The 24,971-nt window shown below is 41.3% G+C and overlaps 1 protein-coding gene across 1 annotated transcript; it reads right to left on the bottom strand.

The window, feature by feature from the left end:
• Window positions 1-1,061: 1,061 nt before the first annotated feature.
• Window positions 1,062-24,733, bottom strand: Ythdf2 (YTH N6-methyladenosine RNA binding protein F2). Its single transcript, XM_034502451.2, has 5 exons — window positions 24,378-24,733; window positions 23,915-23,939; window positions 23,265-23,344; window positions 16,967-18,550; window positions 1,062-1,243 (listed from the first exon to the last, which is right to left on the bottom strand). The coding sequence occupies exons 1-5, from the start codon at window positions 24,402-24,404 to the stop codon at window positions 1,220-1,222; spliced, it is 1,740 nt and encodes a 579-aa protein (XP_034358342.1). The 5' UTR covers window positions 24,405-24,733; the 3' UTR covers window positions 1,062-1,219.
• Between the last annotated feature and the right edge of the window lie 238 nt (window positions 24,734-24,971).

Here is a 24,971-nt window from a genome sequence, read left to right as displayed (position 1 = left end):
CAGAAACAAAGCATTATGAATATTGTCACAGCCTGGCTTACAGAAGTCAGGATTTCTAGTCCTTAGGTACAAAGCAAGCCCAAACCATGTCCTTCCAATACAACCTTTTTGTTGACAGGGTCTCATGTAGCCCAACTGGCCTTAAACTTGCTACATCGTGAGGATAACCTCTGACCTTATCCATCCTGCTCCCGTCTCCTAAGTGCAAGGATTACAGGCATGCAACACCATGCAAGGCCTTTAATACAAACTTTCTAAAATGAGTCGCTATTTCACCTCTCAAAACTCCTTATATTCCAAAATCTCTCCCCAAAATATAGCAGACTCAAATAATACTAAGTGGTACTAAAGTGATGCTCAACAGGATCTCACGTTTATTGAGAAGTGATTAATGGTAAAAAGAAAGGCAATGCCCTTTCCTCATTGGCTGAACAAGAAACTGAAGAAACATTCACTACATGTTTTACAATATTTTCTCTTCCAAAATGCATTTCTGAAAACAAGTTTTTACCACTGTTCTTAGCTTTGAAATCAAATTAATCCTGACTTAATCAGTATAATATACAAGAACAGAACATTTCTTAGGACTCCTAGTACTTTACTTTGAGTAACAAAGGGTCAGAGAAAATGAACCACCCTTACAGACACAACCTTGGGTAACACTGGTATTAAACTTTCCTAGACAAAAATTCTTCATAAAAATTTTCTTCCAGTTCGGAAGGGAAAAATCAAATTCCCACTTTCTGGGGTGGACACCCAAAATCTGCGCAACTCAAGTGTTCTCCAAGTGCAAATGTCAAAATGGGAGGAGGAAAGGGTTTAAAAATTAGAGAAAATTGTATGCACTTACGGACTTAAAAATCCGAAAAATATAGTAAAAAGACCCAAAAAAAAAAAAAAAAAAAAAAAAAAAAAAAGGCATTATGCTTTGAATCACAACCAAAGCCAAAATAAAAGGGACTTTTTTTTTTTTTTTTACCTAAACTACCTAGAGGGAATTTTTGTTTAGGTTTTTCTTTTTTCCTTTTTTTTTTTTTTCTTCCCCATTTTCCAGTTAAGTCCTATGTCTTTTGTGAAATTCCAATACTTAAACTGCAAGTTTGCAATTGTCTCTGAAGTCAATGAAATTAAGAAAAAAGTCCTAATTTTCTTGCAGGTCATCGTGTCCTCTTAGGATAAGCAGATGCAACCGTTGCTTCAGTCTATGAAGAACCGCTTTCTATTTCCCACGACCTTGACGTTCCTAAGGAAGAAAGAGTTAAAATAGTTAGCTAAAAATTATCTAAATTAAAACTTTATAGACTAGAACCTTCAACTTCTTACCACAAATAAAATTGAGTTATTTTATACACAATTTTTACAAAACTTAATGAATAGCCAGTGTGACTGCATACACCTAAAATCCCAGTATTTGGAAATGCTGAGGCAGAAGAATGATCATAAATTTGAAACTAGTCTGGATTATGAAATAAGACCTTGTCTGAAGGAAATAATAAACATACAAACTCAAAACTGTAAGGTTTTTAAGAGGAAAAGGGCTGTCCAGCTGTGGTGCATCATCTTTGACCCCAGCTCTCAGGAGGCAAAGGCTGACGATCTCTGTGAGTTCCAGGCCAGCCTGAGTAGTCTAAAAAGTGAATTCTAGAAGAGCCAGCCAGAGCTGTGTTGAGAGACTCTGTCTCAAAATACAACAATAAAGAAGTGACCTTACGACTAAGGTTCTATGAATCTTCTAAAAACTACAGCAACCCCAACTGGACTTCCATGTCCCAGGTACTATAAATATTAACAATCTCCTACTTTCACTTCAAGACTATAACTACTTCTGAGGCTTATTTTGTTGTTGTTGTTGTTGTTAAGAGAGTCACAACCCAAGCTGGTCCCAACTTGGAATCCTCCCTCCTGACTCAGCCCTCAGTATACTGACTACTGATACTGTATACTGATGGGCACACAACATCAAACCATTATTTCCATCTTAAACTAAACCTCAAAATTACTTATCTGCCTGAGTCTATCTACCCAAGATGAAAAAGAACCAAAATTAATAACAAGGACTATGCAGCTACTGTACCAATTCTCTTCCTACATGTTAATCTTTGAGAGAAATTGTAAACAACTTTACTTGCCATTACTCAGAAGGTAGAGAGGGGATTCAGGGCAAAGTGGATAGCCAAGCTAGAACTGGGAAACTCCAGGACCAGACAGAGATCCTGCCTCAATGCATAAATTAGGGAACAACCAAAGAAGATACCCATGTCACTTTTGGCTCCCACATACTGTATGCACCTAAAATTTAAATACAAAGTACCTTATATACATGTATGAAAATGTCACATGGAGGCCCTACTTATCACAACAGTAAATTTTTAAAAAAGATCTATTTATTTTATGTATATGAGTACACTGTTTTCAGACACACCAGAATCAGATCCCATTACAGATGGTTGTGAGCCACCATGTGGTTGCTAGGAATTGAACTCAGGACCTCTGGAAGAGCAGTCAGTGCTCTTAACCTCTGAGCCATCTCTCCAGCCCCATAAATGTTTTAACTAACCCACATATTCCAGTCTCTAGAAACCAGCTACCATTCAAAAACGAAAAGAAGTTCCATGTAATAGAATCGTAAGTTCTTAATGTTCCTACAAGTTTTCTATTAAACTGTCCTAAAATTTCAATAATGGATATTTAACAGCATGCACGAGAACAGCCCCCATAGCTCATGTTTAAATACTTGGTCCCCAGTTGGTAGAACTATTTGTAAAGGATTAGGAGGTTAGCTTTATTGGAGATGTTAACTGAGGGAGAAGGCTTTGAAACTTACTTCTGTGTGTGTGTAAGATTCGCTCTTAGCTGTTCCTACTACTGTGACTTTGTTCCACCACCATGGACTCTAACTCTCTGAAACCTAAATTAAATGAATTTCTTTTAGAAATTTCTTTGTCATAGTGTTTTACCACAGCAAGAAAAAAAAGGTAATAAAAACAGACATATTGCTTACAGTAGGAAAACTGGTTTAAAAAGTAAAATGAAACTGTCAGCATAATGGCATAAGCCCAGCATCCTAGCACTCAGGATGCTCAACCAGGAACATCACCAAGAGTTTAGGTCAACCTGAGGTATCAGAATGTGACCCTGTTTCAAAACATGAATAATACTGAAGTTAAATAACCTTTCAATAGCATCTTTTATTCAGAGGTGGGAAGTAGCTCAAGAGGCAGAATGCTTCACTGCATGGCAGGGCTCTGGGTTCAATCTCCAGCACTAACAATAGCAACAAATCAGCTGGTGCATGTCTGTAATCTCAGCATTGGAGAGGCCAAGACAGGACCAGGAATTCAGGAACAGCCAGTGGTACACAGAAGTTCAAGGACAGCCTGAATTTTAAAAACTAGACAACTAGTTCACCCCCAAGTACCATAAAAGTCTTTTAACCTATTTTCCTTATACTGTAAAAGATCAAACCCTAACATATCTAATTTTATCAACATGTTTAGTCACAGCACTTAAAGCTCAGCATGTGACACACACTTCTAATCCCAGCACTTGTGAGACAGAGGCAGATGGAATGGAGCTCTCTGAGTTTAAAGCCAGCCTTGTTTACATAGTGAGTTCTAGGACAGCCAGGGCTACAAAGAGACACTGCTTCAAAATACAAACAGAAAACAAATCATTTAAAATACTAGAAAGAAAAAAAAATCAGAACTCAGGATAGGATCTCAAGTACCAGGCTAGCATTTCAATGTTAAAATTAAAGGAGCGATCTTAAATGTTCTATTTTCAAGCACAGTTGTTTTTATATATATTTCAAAATGATGACAATGCTAATAACAACAAAGTCCTTGAAGACTATAAACAAACTGAAGTGTAAATACTTAAGTATTTACACCAAAGCATCTTAAAAAGTAAATGATTTTGAAACTAGTAAATAAGTCACAAGATCTTACATACTAAATTATGTTTTAAAAGAGTTTTGAGGGGCTAGAGAGAAATGGCTCTGTAGTTAAGAGTACCAGCTGCTCTCCCAGAGGACTAGGGTTCAATTCCCAGCACCAACAAGGCAGTCACAACAATCTCTAATTCTAGTTCCAGGAGATCCAACCCAACACCCTCTTTGGACCTCTTTGTCAAAATATATACAATACACACAAACACATCCAGGCAAAACACACACAAATTAACAAAGCTAATTATTATCTGAGCAAGGCAAGATTTATTAATAAGTATTTAAAGGGGTAAAACTCTAATAAGAAACAAGATACTCATAGTCTCCTTGTGGAAAAAAAAAAAACAAAACAAAAAAACCCAGGATTTTAATACAATCTTTAAGATTTTATTTTATGTGTGTATAGATATGCATGCCCCTTGGAGCCAGAGCTAAAGTATTTTGTGAGCTGCCCAACACAGGTGCTAAGAACTCAACTCAGGTCCTCTGAAAAAGTTCAGCAAGTTCTCTCAACTGCTGAGCCATCTCTGCAATCCCTTAACAGAGGTACATAACCCGAAGTGCCTTGAAATTACAGTTCTCTCACCTCAGTCTCCCACGTGCTAAAATTACAGGTACACAGCATCACATCTACTAAAGACAGTACAGTGGAAACCCTGTGGAAGGTTATACCTTATATGAAATGATCCAAATTCCCAATAATGGCATAAACGCTCTTAAAATTGCTATATGACATTAAGACAATTGGAACTAGGCACTGTGACCAAGTGCCTGTGGTGCCATTTACTCAGTGGGTGCTTGAACCAAGGTGTTCTCAGACAGCATGGTCACAATGCTAAAGCCAGACAACTGCAAAAAGCTGTGTGTGGGTAATAAAACTGTATTGCCAATGCATAAGTTCCTGATTTGGGTAACACTGTGGCTATATAAGAACTGGTTTGACAAGTGTAGCAAGCCAGGTTGCTTCAGGAATCTTGTCTCTCTGCCCGAGTAGAGGGATCCTAAAAACCACAAGGTCGCAGTGTTCAATTCTACTCTATGAAATCTCGAAGTACAAACAGACCCAACTCTCCTGTCCCTTACCCTCAATGGATGCCACAAACAGCAGCTCGGGCCCAACCATGACACGGACGGATGGACAGACACACACACGTTTACTTTTATATGTATAGGTAGTTTGCCTGCACAATTATAATTTGCCATCTAGGTTAGTGTCAAAATGGCTGAAATCTCTTTGCCTTAGCCTCAGCCTCTTAAAGGCTGAGATTAGAAGATTGGCCCAATACTCTTGCCTCTAATTTAATACCCTTTCTTCTTTAAAGATATCCTTTCAATGGGCTGGAGAGATAGCTCAGCAGTTAAGAGCACTGATTTCTCTTCTAGAGGGCCTGAGTTCCAATTCCCAGTAACCACATGGTGGCTCACAAGGGACCCAATGCCCTCTTCTGGTGTGTCTGAAAACAGCTACAGTGTAGTCACAGAAACAATTCTTTAAAAGTAAAATCCATTCCAGCCTCTGGGAAACAAAGGCAGGCAGAGCTCTTGTGAATTTGAGGCCAGACTGGTCTACAGATGGAGTTCTGTACAAGCATGGAGACCTGAGCTCAGATCTCAAGACTCATGTAAAAGCCCAGCAAAGATTGTGGTGCATATCCATAATCCTAGAGGGAAAGAAAAGTTAGGACAGACAAGCAGATCCCAGAGAGCTCTCACTGACCATGTCAGTTAAACTCCAGGTCCAGTGAGAAATTAATTCTCAAAAATAAGCTGAAGAAGATCAACAGAGGAAGACACCTGACAACTGTACATGCAAGCAAGCTAACCCATGCGAACCCATACAAAATATTCTCTCTCATTTTCTATGTATTCTTTGTGTGGTGTTTTATCTGCCTGCTTATCTGTGTGTTATGCGAATATCAGGAGCCTTCAGAGGCCAGAATAAAGCATTGGATCACCTGGAAATAGAGTTACAGATAGTTATGAGCTGCCATGTGGGTGCTGAAACTTGAACTTGGATCCTCTGAAAGAGCAGCCATTCTCTTCACCACAGAGCCATCTTTCCAGACTCTCTTCTCACCTTTTAGTTTTCATATTATTTTAAATACACATTCAAGTGTAGTCCAAAGAACATTGGATGACCCCCAGAAATTAGAATTATAAGCAGCCTGACTTTTTTTTTACTAGTAACCAAATTCCAGTCCTCTGTAAGAGAAGCAAGTGCTAAGACATCTCTCCAGCCCCAGTTTTCATTTTTATAGACAATGTTGGTGACACAAACTGAGAGTTTCAACCTCCTAGACAGTGTGCTACCTTTCCCAATTCTGTATTTGTTTATTCTTTCTTCCTCTGCCCTTTTCTTTTTGTGGTACTAGAGATTGAGCCCAAAGCTTTGCACATGCTAGGCAAGCTCTACCACTAATCTACACTCACCAGGCCTCTCTCTACTTTTAAGTGCTCATAAAACACAACTGAGTCATATTCACATTCATTGAATATACTTTTATTAACCCTAAAATGGTGATTTCCACCCCCCCCCCCCCAATAAATCTGAATAGTAATCAAGTTGTACTCAAGTGCTGAGAATGAATAAGCCTAGCAGTGCTGACTGGATGACTCTAACAGAATGGCAGGCTACTACTAAGCTTCCCTTCCACAGGTCAAAGAATACAGCTTCATCAGTTTCCAGCTTTAAAGGAAGGCTGAAATAGCTTATGAAAAATATCTTTTGTCCTCCCATCCTCTCTTCAGTCATGTAACTGGCTAAAGTTCTGGGAACACCAGGATGAAATAAACATATTCATTAATAACTTTTTTTTTTTTTTTTTTTTTTTTTTTTTTTTTTTTTTTTTTTTTTTTTTTTTTTTTTTTTTTGGTTTTTCGAGACAGGGTTTCTCTGTGTAGCCTTGGCTGTCCTGGAACTCACTCTGTAGACCAGGCTGGCCTCAAACTCAGAAATCCACCTGTCTCTGCCTCCCAAGTGCTGGGATTAAAGGCATGCGCCACCACCGCCCGGCCATTAATAACTTTTATTTATAGCATGCTGGCTCAACCTAAAATCTCAGCATTCTGAGGCTAAGGCAGGAAAAAATGCTATGAGTTCAAGGCCAGCCTGTACTAAACAACATAGTACAAAAACATACATATAAACCCCCTCACTTTCCTATTATCTCATTTTCCAAGACTAGTATTTGGTAGTCTAACGCCTGTAAACATTTAATTGAAACAAGCTTGAAAGCCCAAAATCTGTTCAAGTCCCTGAGTAAATTTCTGGAGCTGGGGCAGTGGTGGCGCACGCCTTTAATCCCAGCATTTGGGAGGCGGAGGCAAGTGAATTTCTGATTTCGAGGCCAGCCTGGTTTACAGAGTTGAGGTCCAGGACAGCCAGGGCTACACAGAGAAACCTTGTCTCAAAGGGGGGAGGGGGGGAGACAATTTCTGAGGTGTTTGATAAAGTAGAACTTTTTAAGCGGAATTAAAAGTAAAATTTTAAAGTACTACTTTTAAACTGAATGAAATTGTCTGCCAAGCCTGACTATTCTCAGAATCATTACTTGACCCTCTACTAACAAAGAGCTACATGTAAATTGCAACAATTTCACAAAAAATTTTATCAGGCAAGGCACAATGGCACAAGCCTATAATCCCAGTAGTTGGAAGTGGAGGCAGGATCATGTATGTTCAAAATCATCCTCAAACTATAAAGTGAACTAAAGGCTAGGTTGAACTAGAGTAAAGCCTTTCTTGAGCAAATGAACACCCCTACAACTTTAAAGCCATAAATCTAAGTCACAGGATATCTAAGGGCACTCAATTTTCAAGTTTAAAACTTACAAATGAAAGAGAGGGACAAGACACTGGAAAGATGGCTCCTAATACCTATAGGGGTGGCTTAAAACTGTTTATAACTCCATCCAGATCTGACACTTCCTTTTGGCTTCTTCAGGCTCTCATACACATGTGACATATAATCTCTCACACAGACACATTTTTAAAAAATTAATTAAGAGACATTTCAGAGCCAGAGGCAATGGCACCACCCACACAGCCTCACTTGTTCTGGAGACTGAAGAAGGATAATCATTTGAGAGCAGCCTAGACAATGAGAGGAGAGAGGGAGAGGAAAGACAACTCTTTCCATGCTTTGTCTCAAACTCCTGACCTCAAGCCTTCCTTCTATCTGCATCTCAGACATTGAAGAACAGGAACTACAGATATATATCACTGTACATGGGTTTCATTTAAAAATCTGTAAGAAATGCCTAGAATGCTTCTTTCTCTAGTAAAACTTAAGTAACTCTGGAGGTTGTGGACCTAGCTATAGAAATAGTGTTAAACCCTTTCAAACAACTCAAATGTTATCCTGGGTTGTAATCCCAGCATAGACTACAACAAAACCCTATCTCAAAGATACCAAGATCCAGAAGAGCCAGGTATGGTGAAAGGCACACCTTTTCCCAGGGCTCAGGAGGCAGAGGCAGAGAGTTCTGGCCAGTGAGTTCCAGGACTACATAATCCAAGAGTGGGGGTGGGGCAGGGAGGGAAAGGTGGGGAGAGAATAGGAATGAGAATGAATATTGCTCAGCAGTTTGACACACGGGAGCCATAGGGACTAACAAACACCCTCTTCTATCCTCCACAGACACTGCACATACTTGGTGCACAAACAGACACACAGACAAAACAGTCATACACATAAAATAAAAATAAAGGTTAAGCACACACACAAGAGGACCCGTAAGACAAGCTCAGCAAGTGAAAGTCCTTGCTTCAGAAATCTCTAAGAACTGCTGGGCAGTGGTGGCGCACACCTTTAATCTCAGCACTTGGGAAGCAGAGGCAGGTGGACCTCTGAGTCCAAGTCCAGCCAGGTCTACACAGAGAAAAACAAAAACAAAACAAAGCCTGACAACCAAATCCAATCTCCAAAGCCTACATAAAAGTGGAGGAAGAGCCAACCTCAAAAGCTTGTTCTCTGACCTGCATGTGTGTAGTATATTCCTCCAAACACACACATCAATGCTTTTTTCAAATTAAAAAAAAAAAATTAAATCAGTATCTGTAGGAGATGAGGAGGATTTCTACTGTGATGCTCTCTCCACATCTGTCCAGCGTCCACCTCCTTACCCCTTTGCTGGGTGGACCTTAAGTAATTTGATTAAATGACCCAAGAACTGAACTTATGTTCTAACTAAGGCGCTGCCAATGAGATGACATAACCTTATAGTTTGTGTGTAAACCAGGAGTAGACTACAGCCTTTACTCAGTCTTGTGACATCTCAGCAGTTTGCATTCTTTTTTACTCTTCCTATCATTAAATCACAGCCCTTGAAACTTTCATCAAACAAACTCTTAATTCCAGGAGATCTGGCCCCTTTTCTGACCTCTTCAAGGTTCCTGCATGTATGCAGTACAGACACATTCAGGCTCAGATATACAGAAAACTAAGTACTTTTTAAATTATTTACTTATTTAATTATTTATTTTACTTTTGTGTCCTGTGGAACTGGAGTTAAGATGAATGTGAGTTATCATGTGGTCAATAGAAATTGAACCTGGCTCATCTGTTCTTAAATCTTTTGAACCATCTTTCCAGTTTCATAAATATTTTCTTTAAAGTTCATGTAGGGTGCAGTGGCCCACACCTTTAACCCAGCACTCAGGAGACAGAGGCAGATGATCCCTGTGAGTTTGAAGGCAGCCTGATCTACACAGAGAATTCTAGCAAAACAGTGAGAAACAAACCAGTGTCTCCAAAATAGATAAATCTATAAATAAATTCACATGAAGTCAAATCTTATATGAAAAAGTGATAGGACTGAATTTGTATATTTAGCAAGCACTTTCTGATGTTTGTTAAGGCCCACAAGAGGACTGGGGATAACTATGCTGGCTGGTAGTATTCGGTTTGTATGCACATAGTGCTGGGTTCAAGCTGCAACACCACATAAAATCAGGTATGGTAGCACAAGCCTGTAATCCCTGCATGCAGAAAGTATAAGAGCCATAGTAAATTCAAGGTCATCCTTGCCTATCTGACAAGTTCTGGGCTCTATGAGATCCTATCTCAAAAATTATTACAACTGGAAGTCCATGAAAGTTCCAGGAATTTCTCCCATTGTCTAAAAAAAATCCAGAGATACTCAAGTACCTCACAGAAAATGGCACAGTATAAATGTCGATGATAATAAAGAAAATGCTAGTGTTTGCACACAACCAACACAAATTTTCTTGTGTGATGCTAAAGATAGAATGGTACTTTGAAAATGCTCTGCCAACATTTCACCACTAAGCAACATACCCTGCTATACTTTATATTATCCCTAAATGACATAGTATCAAATGTAAATGTCTTATAAGAAATTACTATACTATAGTGTTTAAGGAACAATGACAAGTGAAGGAGACTTACCTCAGGGCCTGGTGTATGTACTAAATACTCTACTACTGAGTTAGACTACCAGACCTTATGTATTTCTAATCCAGTCAGCTGAACTGACAGATACAGAAACCACAGCTAGAGAGAGCAGACTAAGTGCAAATAAGTTGAAAAGAGCAGTTTCCTCTATGTCCAACAATTCAAACTTGGATTAGCCTTTAAAAAATTTATTTATTTATTCTTATTTATGTGAGTATGCTGTCCCAGTCTTCAGACACAAGAGGCCATCAGATCCCATTACAGATGGTTGTGAGCCACCATGGAGGTGCTGGGAATTGAACTCAGAAGCACAGTCAGTGCTCTTAACCACTGAGCCATCTCTCTAGCTCCTCAGGGGTAAAATTTTAAAGGTAGTTCCCTCCTCCATATGTTTGTGTTTTACGCACATGTACAGCTAGCTGAGTGTTATAGGTGTGCTTGTCTCTGCTGGAGGTGGACATCAAGTATCTTCCTCTATCACACTCCACTTTATAATAAAAGATTTATTTTATTTTTAGTTATGTATGTCTATGCAAGTGAATGCAGGTGCCCTTGGAGACCAGAGGCACTAACCTTGAGCTGAAGCTATTGGAGTTTGTCAGCCACCCAGCATAAACTCAGGTCCCCTGCCAAGTGCGGTACAGTATATGCTCTTAACTGCTGAGCCATCTCTACATTTTTTTGTTCCACCTTTTAAAAAAACAACAGAAACATGGGGTCTACAGATTGAACTCAGGTTGCCAGGCCGACACAGCACTTCACCCACTGAGCCATCTTGTTGGCCCAGTGTCAGCAATTTAACATACACTGTTGTGAAGCACTTCAAGTGACCTCATGTTCTAATTATCCCTAACATCAGGTCTGCTGTGGCTTGTTTACTCAGCAGGGTGCAAAGTATTACCCAGACAGATGCTTGCACTATCTTTGTTGGAGCTATAGCTGTGTCCAGAAGGGGGCAGCAACAACTTTACTGTCAACCTCTGGCAAAGGAACCATCTAACCTGCCACACTCAATACTTTTCTTCTTGGCTCATTTGCAGACTTAAGGGTCAATAGTGAATACAGAAAAGCAGATAGGCATCACCTCTGCTTGCCTTAACTCATTAGTTTTTTTTTTTTTTTCCTTCTGAGTGACAATCAGGTCAACAATGGCTCAGCAAGTAAAGGTGCTTGCCACCAAGCCTACTGACTTGAGTTTGATCCCAGAGAAACACAATGGTATCAGGGAACTATAGCAGACTGTCCTGATCTACACATACACACTGTGGTTCATGCAACCAACATGTGTACACAAACACAAAATAATAAAGGACAACAAAATAAAAGAACAATAGGAAAGCCTTTTCTTTATCACCCAGTCCCTTGAACGCAGGAGAAGTCACTGCAATGCTTCAAAAGCTGCAGCAGCCCCTACACCATTCCAGCAGGCGGCTAGAACTCCTTGCCCGTCCCCCCACTAAACAACCCAACAAAAGTAGCAAAGATGCTGAACCTGCAGAATTTTGTTTTCTTTTTAAATTTTTATTTATTTAATGTATGAGTGCTCTGCTACTCATACATTACATATATATCCACTTGTCTGAAGAGAGCATGGGATCCTGCTATAGATGGTTGTGAACCACCATGTGGTTGCTGGGAATTGAACTCAGGACCTCTGGAAGAGCAGCCAGTGCTTTTTTTGTTGTTGTTGTTTTGTTTTGTTTTGTTTTTTGTTTTTCATGACAGGGTTTCTCTGTGTAGCCCTGGCTGTCCTGGAACTCACTCTGTAGACCAGGCTGGCCTCGAACTCAGAAATCCACCTGCCTCTGCCTCCAAGTGCTGGGATTAAAAGCATGCACCACCACTGCCCAGCCAGCCAGTGCTCTTAACCACTGAGCCATCTTTCCAGCCACAGAATTTTTACTCACATTCCATTCCTTTTTTCCCTTTAGATCAAGAGTGCCATGTGGCCCAGGATAGCCTCAGAGGTTAACTCTGAATTTCTGATCCTCCTGCCTCCACCCTTCCAATACTGGAATTAGAGGTATGGGCCACTCCGTTATGCAGTGCTAGGAGCTGAACCCAGAATTTTGTGCAATCTGAGCAAGCATTTTACCAACAGAGCTACACTCTCAGACAGTGGAAAAAGACAACCAACTCCCACAAGCTGTTTTCTGACTTCCACATGTGTTGAATATACAAATACACCCACAAATAGAACTGGATGTCCATTCGGTGGGTCTAAAGAGGGAACTTCAAAGTGTTAAGGAATAAATGGAAACCAACAGTAAGTACAGTATTTTTCTTTTTTCTTTCTTTTCTTTTTTTTTTTTTTTTTAAGACAAAGTTTCACTATGTAGCCCTGGCCATCCTGAAAGTCACTGAGAGCAGGCTGGCCTCAAACGCACTCCATCCACCCGCCTCCTGAATGTTCTGTGTAAAGGCATTTGCCACAATGCTGGGCAAGTATGGTAATTTCCACCCTAATCATTTAATAAGAACATATAAAACCTGTATGCAATATCTCTCACCTTCAATCCTAACACTTGAGAGGACTCATTAGAAAGACTGATGTTGAGTTTGAGGCCAACCTGAGCTACACAGTTAGGCTGTCTCAAAGAGTAAAGTCAATCAACATGTTTTAACATATTACAAAGCTTCTGAACCAAGTCAGTGAGATGGCTCAATAGGTAAAGGCAAACCCAGAGACATACCTACACAGTAGAGAACCAACCCTTAAAAGTTGCCTCTAACCTCCACTTTCATACATTGGGGTGTGCTTGCTCTCTCTCACACAATTAAAAATGCTTTAGATACAAAGTTAAAAAAAAAAAAAAAGTTACAAACCAAGACATGACTGGCCTGTAATCCCAGCATTCAGGTGTAGAAAAGAGGCTCAGAAGTTCAAGGCCAGCTGGGCTTGAGACAAGGGGTTGCAGGGGTGAGGTGGGATGAGAAACCCAAAAGATGCAAATAGTCACTAACAATTACTGGAAATATAAAGCCAGACAGATGCAATGTTCGAAGGTTTCAGAATACTGAATTATATCAGGTGACAGATGATTCTATAATAATGATTGGCAAGAATAGTGGTCTATACTTCAGTGTGGTCTACCAAGATACAAGTCTGATTATAGGTCTTTACAACAGCTGTGAGGGCTGGAGAGATGGCTCGGTGGTTAAGAGCACTGACTGCTCTTCCAAAAGTCCTGAGATCAATTCCCAGCAACCACATGGTGGCTCACAACAGCTATGATCTCATCCTCAGTAAGTTTAAGTGCTTTTTAAGTTACTGCATTCCTGCCCTACTTGCCATCAAGTCTTCAGTCATTTGGTAAATAATACATAGGCACAAACATGTAGAGAGAGCCTTGATGAGCTGAGTCCCATTCTCATGAAACTTTCTTGGAAGCCTAATAAAATAAACTATTAGGAGATTGCAGTCAGTTATGCATGGACAGAAGAGGAACAACCAATAGGCAATTCTGACTGAAATGAAATAGCTAGCAGTGAGTCTTCCTGAAAACCCTATAGTCTCTTCCCACAGAACATCGAAAGGCAACGGGACACAAATATAATCAAAGCTTTAATTTTTACCTGGTGTTTTGTTCACCAGTCTGAGAACAATCAGGATACTCACTCATCTATGTCTTTACAAATGGTTTTGGAGATGAACCATTACCTTTTTATTTAAAGAAGGATGATGCTGGGGATAGAACCCAAGGTTTGGGGCATGCTCCCCAAACATTCTATCAGAGTTACATCACTACCCATAGACTATTTAACAATTTTCATTATTACATTCATTCTAGGAAAAGTATAAGGCTAGTCAGTTATAAGATCTTACACCCAACTATATTATAAAATTCATTATCAGAACTGAGGCTGACTCAGTAGAGCTCTACCTTAGTGTGAATAAAGCCTTTAGTTCAATCCCAAGCAATGTAAACAGGACATGAAGGCAATGGTGGTAGTTATAATGCCAGCACTTGGAAAGTGGAGACAGGAGTATCAGAAATTCTAGCTCAATGGGTAAAGGTTCTGGCCACATAAGGCAGGATACCTAGTTTGAGTCCATGAACACATACAAAATAAAGGTAAAGAGAGAACTGTGTATCTGTGCTCCCCTACCCCCATGTAGGCACAGACACACCACACACACAATTAAAACAAGCTTTAAAAAAACAATTGTGGTAGTTCACACTGGCAGGAGTATCACAAGTTCAAGGCCAGCCTGGGCTATGTATTTATGGGACTAGAGAGATAGCCCAGCAGCAGTTAGGAGCGTTTGGTTTTACAGAGGATCAAGTCCCTGCACTCACATGGCAGCTCACAACTGACCATAACACTGTGGTACACAGACATGTATAGGAGCAAAATACTTAAACATAAATCTAAAAAAATTAAAAATAAACTAAAATATTAAAAAAATATATTAATTTCAGCACTGAGTATGTTGCTGCATGTCTTTAATCCCAGCACAGGCAAACAGATCTCTGTGAGTTCAAGGCCAACCTAGTTTACAAAGTAAATTCCAGACCATGGAGGACTACACAGTGAGACCCTGTCTCAAAAGTCAGATTTTAAAAAAGTTAAGTTTCACAGATTCAAGGTCATTCTCAGTTAATGAGTTTTGAGGTCTAATCTATGAGACCCTCTCTCCCTGAACCACTCCAGTGAATTTAATCCAATTTAGTCCCTTGAATAAAAGTCAAAATAGATCCGGGGGCTTAGCTCAGTGTCAGAATGTTTCCCTAACATGCTCAGGTCTTCATTCCATCCAGAGAACTGGTTTGTTTTGTTTTGTTTTTTCTTTTTTAAGAAAAAAAAAAAAAAAGCCAACCCCTGGGTTCAATCACCAGCAGGATAAAAATTGAGTCAGCATAAGTCAACAGTAAACTCCAGTTTCATGGGGTCTGAAACCCTCTTTTGGTTTGTGTATGAACCAGGCCTGAATGTAATACACATACATACATGCAAGCAAAACACCTGTACACATAAAAGCTAATAAAATATGAGTAAGTAGCAAACAAGCTGGAAAGATGGATCAGTTGTTGAGATCACTAGCTGCTGTTCTTGAGAAACTAGATTCAATTTCAACACCTACAGGGCAGAGCTTACAACTACCTGTAACTCCAATTTCCAGGACACCTAATATCCTCTTCTGGTCCTGCAAGTACGCATGTGTTGCATATGCATAAATGCAGGCCCACACACATGAAGTAAAAATCTTAAAAACCAAACCACTGGAAGGTGGTGGGGCACATCTTTAATCCTAGCACTTAGAAGCCAGAGACAGGCAGATCTCTCTGAGTTTGAGGCCAACCTGATCTACAGATTGAGCCAAGAATACACAGCCAGATAAACCCTTGAAAAGACCAACTGTGATGGCTTGGCCCTGGGAGTGGCACGATTAGAAGTTGTAGCCTTGGATTAGGTGTGTAACTGTAGGCAAGGGCTTTTAATACCCTCTTACTAGTAGCCTTCAGATGAAGATGTAGAACTCTCAGCTCTGCCTGCACCATTTCTGTCTGGACACTGCCATGCTCCCACCTTGACGATAATGGACTGAAACTCTGAACCTGTAAGCCAACCACAATTAAATACTGTCTATAATTTATAAGAGTTGCCTTGGTCATGGTGTGTGCTCACAGCAGTAAAACCCTAACTAAGAGATCAACCTACCAAACAAACAAAAACACAAAACAAACACCCCCACTATAGTCCTAAAATTTACAGATACATAATACCCCAGATCAAGTACTGTCTATTTCAAATAAATTAGTCCAGTTGCAATCTATTTTTCTATCACTCTTTCCACTTCATAAAGAAAAATCAAGAGAAAGGGATTATTGAGTAATAAAATGTTAAAACCAAGAGAGAACTTTTCTAATGTTCAGTTTTTTGGTTTTTAAAGGTATTTTATGTGCATGAATTTTTGTAAGAATGGATGTGGTGCACATACGTGCCTGTTGGTTGCCCTGGAACTGTGGTTATGTATGGTTATGAGCCACCATGTGACTGATAGGAACTGAACTGATCCTCTGCAAGAACAGCCAGTGCTTTTTAAATGCTGATCCATTTCTTCAGCCTCTCTCATACTGTTTTAAAGTTTTATATAATAAACAGTAACTTTCTTGTTCTTATCACTTAAAAAAAAAAGTAAATAAAGTGAGCATTCAAAGAGGAAAACAAAATTCTGACAAATAATATTATCAACTGTCAGAAGCAGGCAGATTTCAGGGCAGGAACACATCAATTCTTGAAAATAACAAAAAACCAACCAAAGACACAGACCAACTCCGACACAGAACTTTCATTCTTTTCTGTAATTTCATCCCCATGGTCCCTTTCCATCACACCATCACCTCAATTATCCTTTTGTATCTTTACAATTACCTGTCTATACCAGTTAAGTTCACACTGTATTGTTTCTGCTCTCCACTAATGCTCACATTCCTTCACACTAGGATTCAAAAGACCAATTATACTCCCATAAAGCCTTAAGCTGCTAAATGGCACCATTATTTACAGAGCTTTTATTAACCATTCAGTCACTACAATACCTTTCTGATCCTTTCTAATGCCTCCTCCTTCCCCATAGTCTGAATGATAAGCTCCTTTACCTTTTTAACACTTTCTTCTTCCTCTTGGCGTTTCTCATAGTGTGAGAAGTCATCAAAAATGGAAGTGGTGTGCTTGTAGCTGGCTATGATTTTCAACACCTGCTTAGCTTTTTCCAGAGGCACTTCCTGAGTGTCCCTAGAGTTGGTCACTGGTTTATTCTCGTTGTTCTCTAGACGAATGTGTCGCAGTTGGCTATTGGGAACGTCCTTCACAAAAATCCATCTGACATCAAAACGACCCTTCCATTTGTCCTGGGACCACACACCTGCACATGTGTTGTAGTCCACAGCAGATTTCATCTCTGCAACTCCACAGAAGTGTCCACTGCCGTTGACACTGAAAAGTAAGTACACGGGACCCTTCCCGTTCATGGAACGATAGGCGGCATCCAGTCTCTTGTTACCATGCTCTGTGCTGCACCAGATATTATACTTAATGGAGCGATGAATATCGTCCTCAGAGTAGCTCTTAATGATGAAAACCCGGCCATGTTTCAGATTCCAGTCGAAATCTTTAGGGTTATAGTTATTAATGGACCGAAGTTTCTCCAACACTGGGTGAGGCTCGGAAGGAGTAGATCCAGAACCTGCCTGAGACTGTCCTACTCCATTACCATCCACCCCATTATGACCGAACCCACTGCCACGGTTCCGAGGTGCTACCCAGCGAGCTGGCTGAGCTGCCTGTTGCTGAACTGAGAGCTGAGCAGGCTGTGGTGGAGGTGGAGGCAATGGCTGCGTCTGTTGCCCTACTGATGTCTGAGCCACTGGTGGGCTATTATTAGACTGCTGTCCTACAGGCTGAGGAGATCCCTGGGTTGGCTGACCTATATTTTGAACCAAAGCCTGGGAGGGGGCTTTTGCCACAGGACCCTTGTTATCCCAAGTTCCAATATCCATGTTATGCTTTATTGGGGGTGGTGGAAGACTTGATCCTGCAATGCCATTCTTTGTCTTCAGTTTAGGTTGTTGTTTTGCAGGCTTGCTAGCAATATCAGCCCAAGATGCTGGTTTTGGAGGAGCAATAGTAGCTGGAGGCAAACTGCTAGAAGCCACAATGTTACTAGTGATGGACCCACTACCAACAGCAGAGCCTACAACTTTTGGAACACTGCTTGCAACTTCTGTGCTACCTAGTTTCAGTGCTGCCATCCCTTGGTCTATAGTATTCATGCCAGGAGCTTTATTGAGGGTCTCATTGGCAAAAGCTGACTGTCCATCAATCATGGCTCCACCTAAGGAGCTGGGTGCATAAGCATAATTGCTACTATATCCAGAGCTTTGAGTAGACTGTCCCTGAGAACTGTTATTTCCCCATGCTGAGAAGTCAATCCCACTGGGAAAAAAATTAAAACCATGCTGACCAAGAAATGGAGTGCTACCTAGGGCTCCTGGTTGCCCAAACATTGCATCTGGTAGAAAGTGGGGCTCTCCGTTGCTCAGTTGTCCATAAGAAGTTAGATAGGGCATGGCTGTGTCACCTCCAGTAGACCAAGCAGCTTCACCCAAAGAATAGGAGAAGCCAATGGAGGGGCTGTAGTAACTGGGTAAGTAGGAGTCTGACATGGCAGTATATGCATTATTCTGTGGAAGGAAAAAAGGCAGATACATCAAAACAACATATATTATATATATATAAATAATATAAATTTAACAGGACTTTTCCTTCCACATCAATCACAACTCAAAGATTTGAGCCATCACTACAAAAGGGAGTAGCCCATTCACATGATCTTTCAGTAAACTTTCTGGCATTTTCAACTATATGGAATTTGATATGATAACTGAACTGCTTAACCCTTTTGTCCAGCTGGTCAAACTTAAGGCAAGCCTCCTGCCTCAGTTGGGATTATAGGCATGTCACACCATATCTGAGGTTCTGTGAAAACATGTAAAGTCAAGCTGACACATATGATATATATAGTGAATATACATTTTGATAGTTATTTGTTTTTTGAGACAGTCTTACTATGTAGCTTTGGCTATTCTAAAATTTTCTACATAGACCAGGCTGGGATTAAAGGAGTATGCCACTGGGGCCAGACATACGGCTCAACAGTTAATAGCATTTGAGTACTTCCAGAAGATCCAGGTTTGGTTCCTAGCACACACATGGCAGCTAACAACCATATGTTACTCCAGTCCCAAAGGATTTGATGTCCCTTTCTGTGAGTAATGCACACATGTGGCACATGACATACCTGCTAGCAAACATCCATACATATCTATATAGCTATACACACACGCACGCACACATTAAAAAAAAAAAAAAATGTGTGCCACCATGCCTGCCAGTTGTTGCTTTAGGCAAGTTCTATGTAGCTGGCAAACCAGGCTGGCCTTATACTCCCAGAGATCCTCCAGCCTCTGCCTCCCAAAAGCTAGAATTAAAGGCTTATGCCACCATGTCCAGCTTTTATTTTTCCTAACAGGATTTTACTCTATATCCAAAAGAGGTGAGGTAGCTTCTAACTCCTGCTAATCCAGGTCCAGTGGAGATGATGTATTTATTCAAACTACTTAGTTTTGGATTTAAAAAGTGGGAATTTTGTTGGATAGTGGTGGCACAATCAGCACTAGGAGAGGTAGAAGCAGGCAGATTTCTATGAGCGCGAGGCCAGTCTGGTCTACAGAGTAAGTTCCAGAACACCCAAGGCTACCCTGTCTGGAAAAACAAAAACAACAAAGGTGAGATTCATGGAAGATCGGTGTTGAGAGTCTCCGGCAAGAGCCAGACTTCATGGCACATGCCTATAATCCAGACTTCATGGCACATGCAATTGGGCAAAGTGGGGGAGGGCTACAGGCATCAAAGTAGAATACAAGGTCTTTCTTAGCTATACAGTAAGTTTAAAACCTAACAAAACCAGAAATATCCAACAAGAACCTGATGACCTCTTCTGACCTCCGCATGCACCAGGCACACATGTGCTAGACATACATATACACAGGCAAACACTCAAAACATAAAATTAATAAATCCTAAAAACGAAGGCCAAAAGATGGTTCAAAGGGTAAAGATATTTGCTGTCACACTTGATAAGCGGAGTTCAATCACCAGCACTCATATGGCGATGAGAACTGGCACCGACGAGTTGTCCTCTGACTTGTACACACATGCCACCACAGGCCCACACCCACATAAGGAGATATATATAAACAAAACAAAAAACAAAGAAACAAAGCTTGGTGAGATAGCTCAGTAGTCAGGCTCAAGAACCTGCGTTAGATCCCTGGGACCCACATGGTGAACACAGAAAGCCAACTTCTGCAAATTGTTCTCTGCCCTCCACATCTGTATGGTAGCACACACATGACCAGTTCGTGTGTGTGTGTGTGTGTGTGTGTGTGTGTGTGTGTGTGTGTGTGTACACTTGCAAGAAAATTTTGGAGGAAAAAAAAAAACAAAAAGAGCTACAACTTTCAAGTTCTAGTCCAAATGTCTAGTCTAAGCATTCTTCCTTCATAAACTAACAATGTTCACTAAGTAAACTGTACAATAATTTGGAAGGGAAATAGTGGTTTCCAAAGGACTTAAAATTCAGAGAGGGGGAGTTTAGTTCCCATTTCATTTCACCTATAAAATAAATGGCTACCATTTGAAATTCACAATACTTTTTGCAATAGACGTAGAAAAATATAACAGAAATAAACCTATAACCTTAAATAATCAGAAATATGAAATTATGTACACTTACTCTTCAGATCAAGGATATATTATTATTATTATTATTATTATTATTATTATTAGAAAAGCCTTAATCATTCTTGATCTTTGTGTTAGTTTTGGGTTTTTTGTTTTGCCAAAAAAAAAAAAAAAAAAAGAAAGAAAAAAGAAAAGAAAAGAAAAATCCTACAGAAACTAACTACTGTGCTGACATATACCTTTCATCCCAGCACTGAAAAGGCAAAGGCAGGTAAATCTCTATCACTTGGAAGCCAACCTGGTCTACATATACATAGGTCCAAGTCAGCCTGGGCAATACTGTTAAGACCTTATCTCAAACTATATGAACCCCACAGTGCAGAGAATAATCAAGTGAAAAACAAGAGGTATGTAACACTGATCCCCATAAATACATAGCCCAGTTAAAAAAAGTCTGCCTTAGTTTTGATAGTTCCAGTAATATAAGGCACTCATTATTTACTAATCCATTAGCTACCAATAGGTAGATCTGACCTAAAGAGACTTGGAAAACTAAGTACCTTAGTACTTAAACTTGTATTACCAAGGCCAGCAAACAGTACAAACTGTATTCCTTAGCTTCTAAAAACATCTATATAATAACATTTTCAGTTCATGGAGTGTGATAAGGCCAAGTATGGTGCCTTATGCCTTTAGTCCTAGGATTCAGGAGACAGAGGCAAGCAGAGACTAGTTGAAACTACATACGGAGACAAAAAAAAAAAAAAAAAGAAAAGAAAAGAAAAAAAAAAAAATATTTAGCATGAGGCCCTGTATTGCCTGTATTGGACACAGCATACATATTCAATTTTTTTAAAAGCCTGATAAATTACCTTTTTCCTTCTTTCTTTTTTTTTTTTTTTTTTTTTTTTTGAATCAGGGTCTTACAATGTAGTCATGGCTAGCCTAGAATTCTTTGGGTTGCATTTTTTTTGTTTTTTTAAAGACATAGTTTAAACCTCTGTGTAACACTTCTGGCTGCCCTGGAACTCACTTTGTAGAGGCCTCAAGCTCACAGAGACCTACCTTCCTCTACCTCCCAAATGCTGGGACTAAAGACTTACATCACCATGCACAGGTTAGCCCAGAATTCTTAAGACCAAACTGGCCTCAAACTCAAAAGATCCACTTGCCTCTGTCTCCCAAGTCCTTGAATTATTATGAAGCATAATACCCAGCTCTGTGAACTACTCTTGATGATATGCCACAAGAAAAACAAACCAGCCACACGTCTTCAGGGTCTATAACCACACCTCAATCCTTAAAAAAGTCATTAAGCTTCAGCTTCTCTAAGAAAAACAAAACGTTCTTACTGGCAGAGCTTATAGGATACAGGTGAATGGCTATACATGAAAGGCAAGCTCACACATGCCACAGAGCTCAAAAATCCAATTACACAATACTTTATAACAACTACCTAGAATGGGTCCTAAATGCTCCCACTCTGTTACAATGATTAGGAAAGCAAACTGCATCACTAACAGCAACTCCTCTACTTCTGTCTCTGCTTTTTTTGATTGGCTATTTGGCCAGTGTGGAAACTTTTTGTTAATCACTTCCTAGATAGTTTTTGGACTCTCAATGTGAAAATTTTTAGATAGGCTGTCTCAAAATCTTATGGCACAATCAGGTCCAAATCTTAATACATACATATATGCCAAGTTACTGAAAACCAGCTATAGTTCTTTCCTACAGAATAGGTTCAAATTTTTATATAAACATTCCACGAACTTCTTAATCTATGCTATAGCATCTTAAAATCAAAATCTTCAATTCTTTTGGATACATTTATCTGTAGATTTATGTTAACTAACATTCTGTGGCTACCTTGAGATGGAAAAATAAAGTTGATGTATCAATTTCCACATGTACAGTTCATATTAGGAGTATCTAAAGACATATGCAACTAATCTTCCCATCAAAAATAGTAAATGTATCTCAAACTTTTCTTGGTGGCAAGGGGGACTATACTAGAGGAACGCACTAATGCATAAACCTTCTACCACTGAACCCCTAACCCGGCCCCTACCGGTCTGAGTGTCAACTGTGTTCAACAGCGTTTTAACCTCCTTCAACTCCATTTCATAAACACATCAGCCACAGAGCTAGGAACAAAGTTGTTCTCTACAGATACTAAAGAACCAAAAACAAGCACCCCACTCTGTCTCACTTTGAAATAGTTTTAATATAGAAAGAGCCTCATTAGAGCCTCATTTTGTGTAGGTGAAGTTCAGGTGATTATTCACTAAAATTTCCTCACTACATTATCATCCCAATTTTCCTAAAGACAAGGCTCTGTTTTCTTTAGAGCTTAGGCTAAACACTGAAAAATATTCAGTTGTGCACTGATCCATTCCTGGCAAGCAAGGGGCAATTACTCATGCCGGTATTACTGCTCTCATACAGAGAATGTTATCGGTGCTATGGTCTCAACTCAGTGCTATGCTCTGTTGACCACACTACGTATATTTCTAATAAATGTTTTATATAATAAGTTAATAAGTTATATTAGGAGAGTCAGCCACCAACACAAAAGTGAGACTTACTGATAGGGCGGAAAGAGTACAGTGTCCCCTCAGATCCTCAGATAATATAGAATGACCAACTACTCACCGGCCTTGCCTGTGGGCTCAAGTAAGGTTCGAAATCATCATCATTTAGTCCATCCTTTTGATGCACAGAACCATTTTGTACTAGAGGGGAAAAGTCAAATTAGTAATGTCCAGGTCCGACGAACTCCCGAGCTCCCTTCCAAATCCACCAACTTACATCCTCACCGGAAAGAAACTATGCTAGTTCAGAGAGTCACTTAGTCTGAAACTCCGGGGAATAACCAAGGCTGAATGAACACCAGGGCTGAAGCAAGATTCGACAGTGAAAAAGTCTCTTCATCCCAGAGCAGAGCTGATCTTTTTTAAAAGGTCAGTTTATTGGCTCCTTCGAATTTCAATTCCCTCCAGCTTTCTCTACCCCCTCCACATGTGAGTTACTTCCAGAAAGTGATCCACGCGGAGGAAAAACAAAGGCCTCCTAAGACCTACGGGAAACTAAGGACCTGATGCTTTTCAAAATGCATTCCACCCCCACCCGCTCATGAATTACTCCTTGTTAACGAAAAAGCTGCACGCCAGCTGCAGGGACACACCAAAAGGGTCGAATCCCCCGCGCGGGGCACCTGCGAACCGAGCGGCTTCGGAAAGGTCCTTTCCCCGGGGCGCGTCCCCGAGACACCGCCCCCACTGCCCGGCCGGAGCGGGGCTTACCTTTGTTTCCTTGACCTTTTGGTCTCTGGGGGAGAAGGGACCGTCGCCGTGCAGCAAGTCGTCCGGGAAGAAAACGGAAAGGGAAAGACAAATGAAAGTAGGGCCTGAGCAGGGAAGAAAGGAAAAGGCCTGGGGGGGGACGCGTGGTGAGGGGGAGGCGGGGAAGAGCGCAAGGCCGGCGAGTCAGCCCGGCAGCGCCGGCAGCGACACGAGGGAAGGAGAAGGAAACGAGGAAGGGAAGCCCGGGCCGCTAATGGGAGGGAGCGCGGCGCGGCCGGCGAGGCCCGGGGAGGAGCGGGAAGAGCGGGCCAGGCGGGGAGGCTCAGGGCGCGGCCGGCCTGAGGCCCGAATCCCGACCCCGCGAGAGGCGCCGCCGCGGCCCGGCAAGGAGCGGCGGGCCCCGGCCTAGTCGGGCCCCGTCTCGCCTCACACAATGGCCGAGACATGCGGGCTGGGCCTGTACCTGCTCCAAGAGGCTGCTGGCCGACATGGCTCTCGGATCCTCACTGGTAACAACGGTGACTGACTCCTCGTCAGGACGGCGGCGGCGGCGGATGAGCCCCGGCGGCGGGAGCAGAGGGCGCGGCGGCGGCTTTTGTCCCTGACACTCGGAGCCTCGGCGGACGCAGCGAAGACACAGCGCGCGGCTCGGGCTCCGGCTCCGATTCAGCGACGCTCTAGCCGGGGAGCTCAACGCCCGTCTCTATGCTCTGGCGCGCGCACCCTCTCCTCACAGCCGGAATGTGGGAGCCGAGCGGCAGAGCCGAGCGGCGCGCGCGCTGGGCGAGCGCTGACTCTCACATTCACTTACCCACGCGGAAGGGGCCCGGCGCGGAGCATCTCGGGAAGGTAGAACCGTGCCCTTGGCGCCCTCTGCTGGGCTGGAGGAGCGGAAGCGGCGCGCGCTGTCTCCCCGCCCCCACAGCCGCTGCTTTGGGCCTAGGAACATTGGGTGGCTGGGGTAGCCACTGTAGTTTTTTTTTGACAAACACCTAGAAAAAATTGCTTTGTCTTAAGAAAACACGCAAGCCCGCTTCTTAATGTTGCAGAGGCCTCT

The sequence above is a fragment of the Arvicanthis niloticus genome, chromosome 5 (assembly GCF_011762505.2).
Source record: "Arvicanthis niloticus isolate mArvNil1 chromosome 5, mArvNil1.pat.X, whole genome shotgun sequence".
NCBI classification, from domain to species: domain Eukaryota; kingdom Metazoa; phylum Chordata; class Mammalia; order Rodentia; family Muridae; genus Arvicanthis; species Arvicanthis niloticus.
This window is presented reverse-complemented; position numbering and strand designations above follow the sequence as displayed.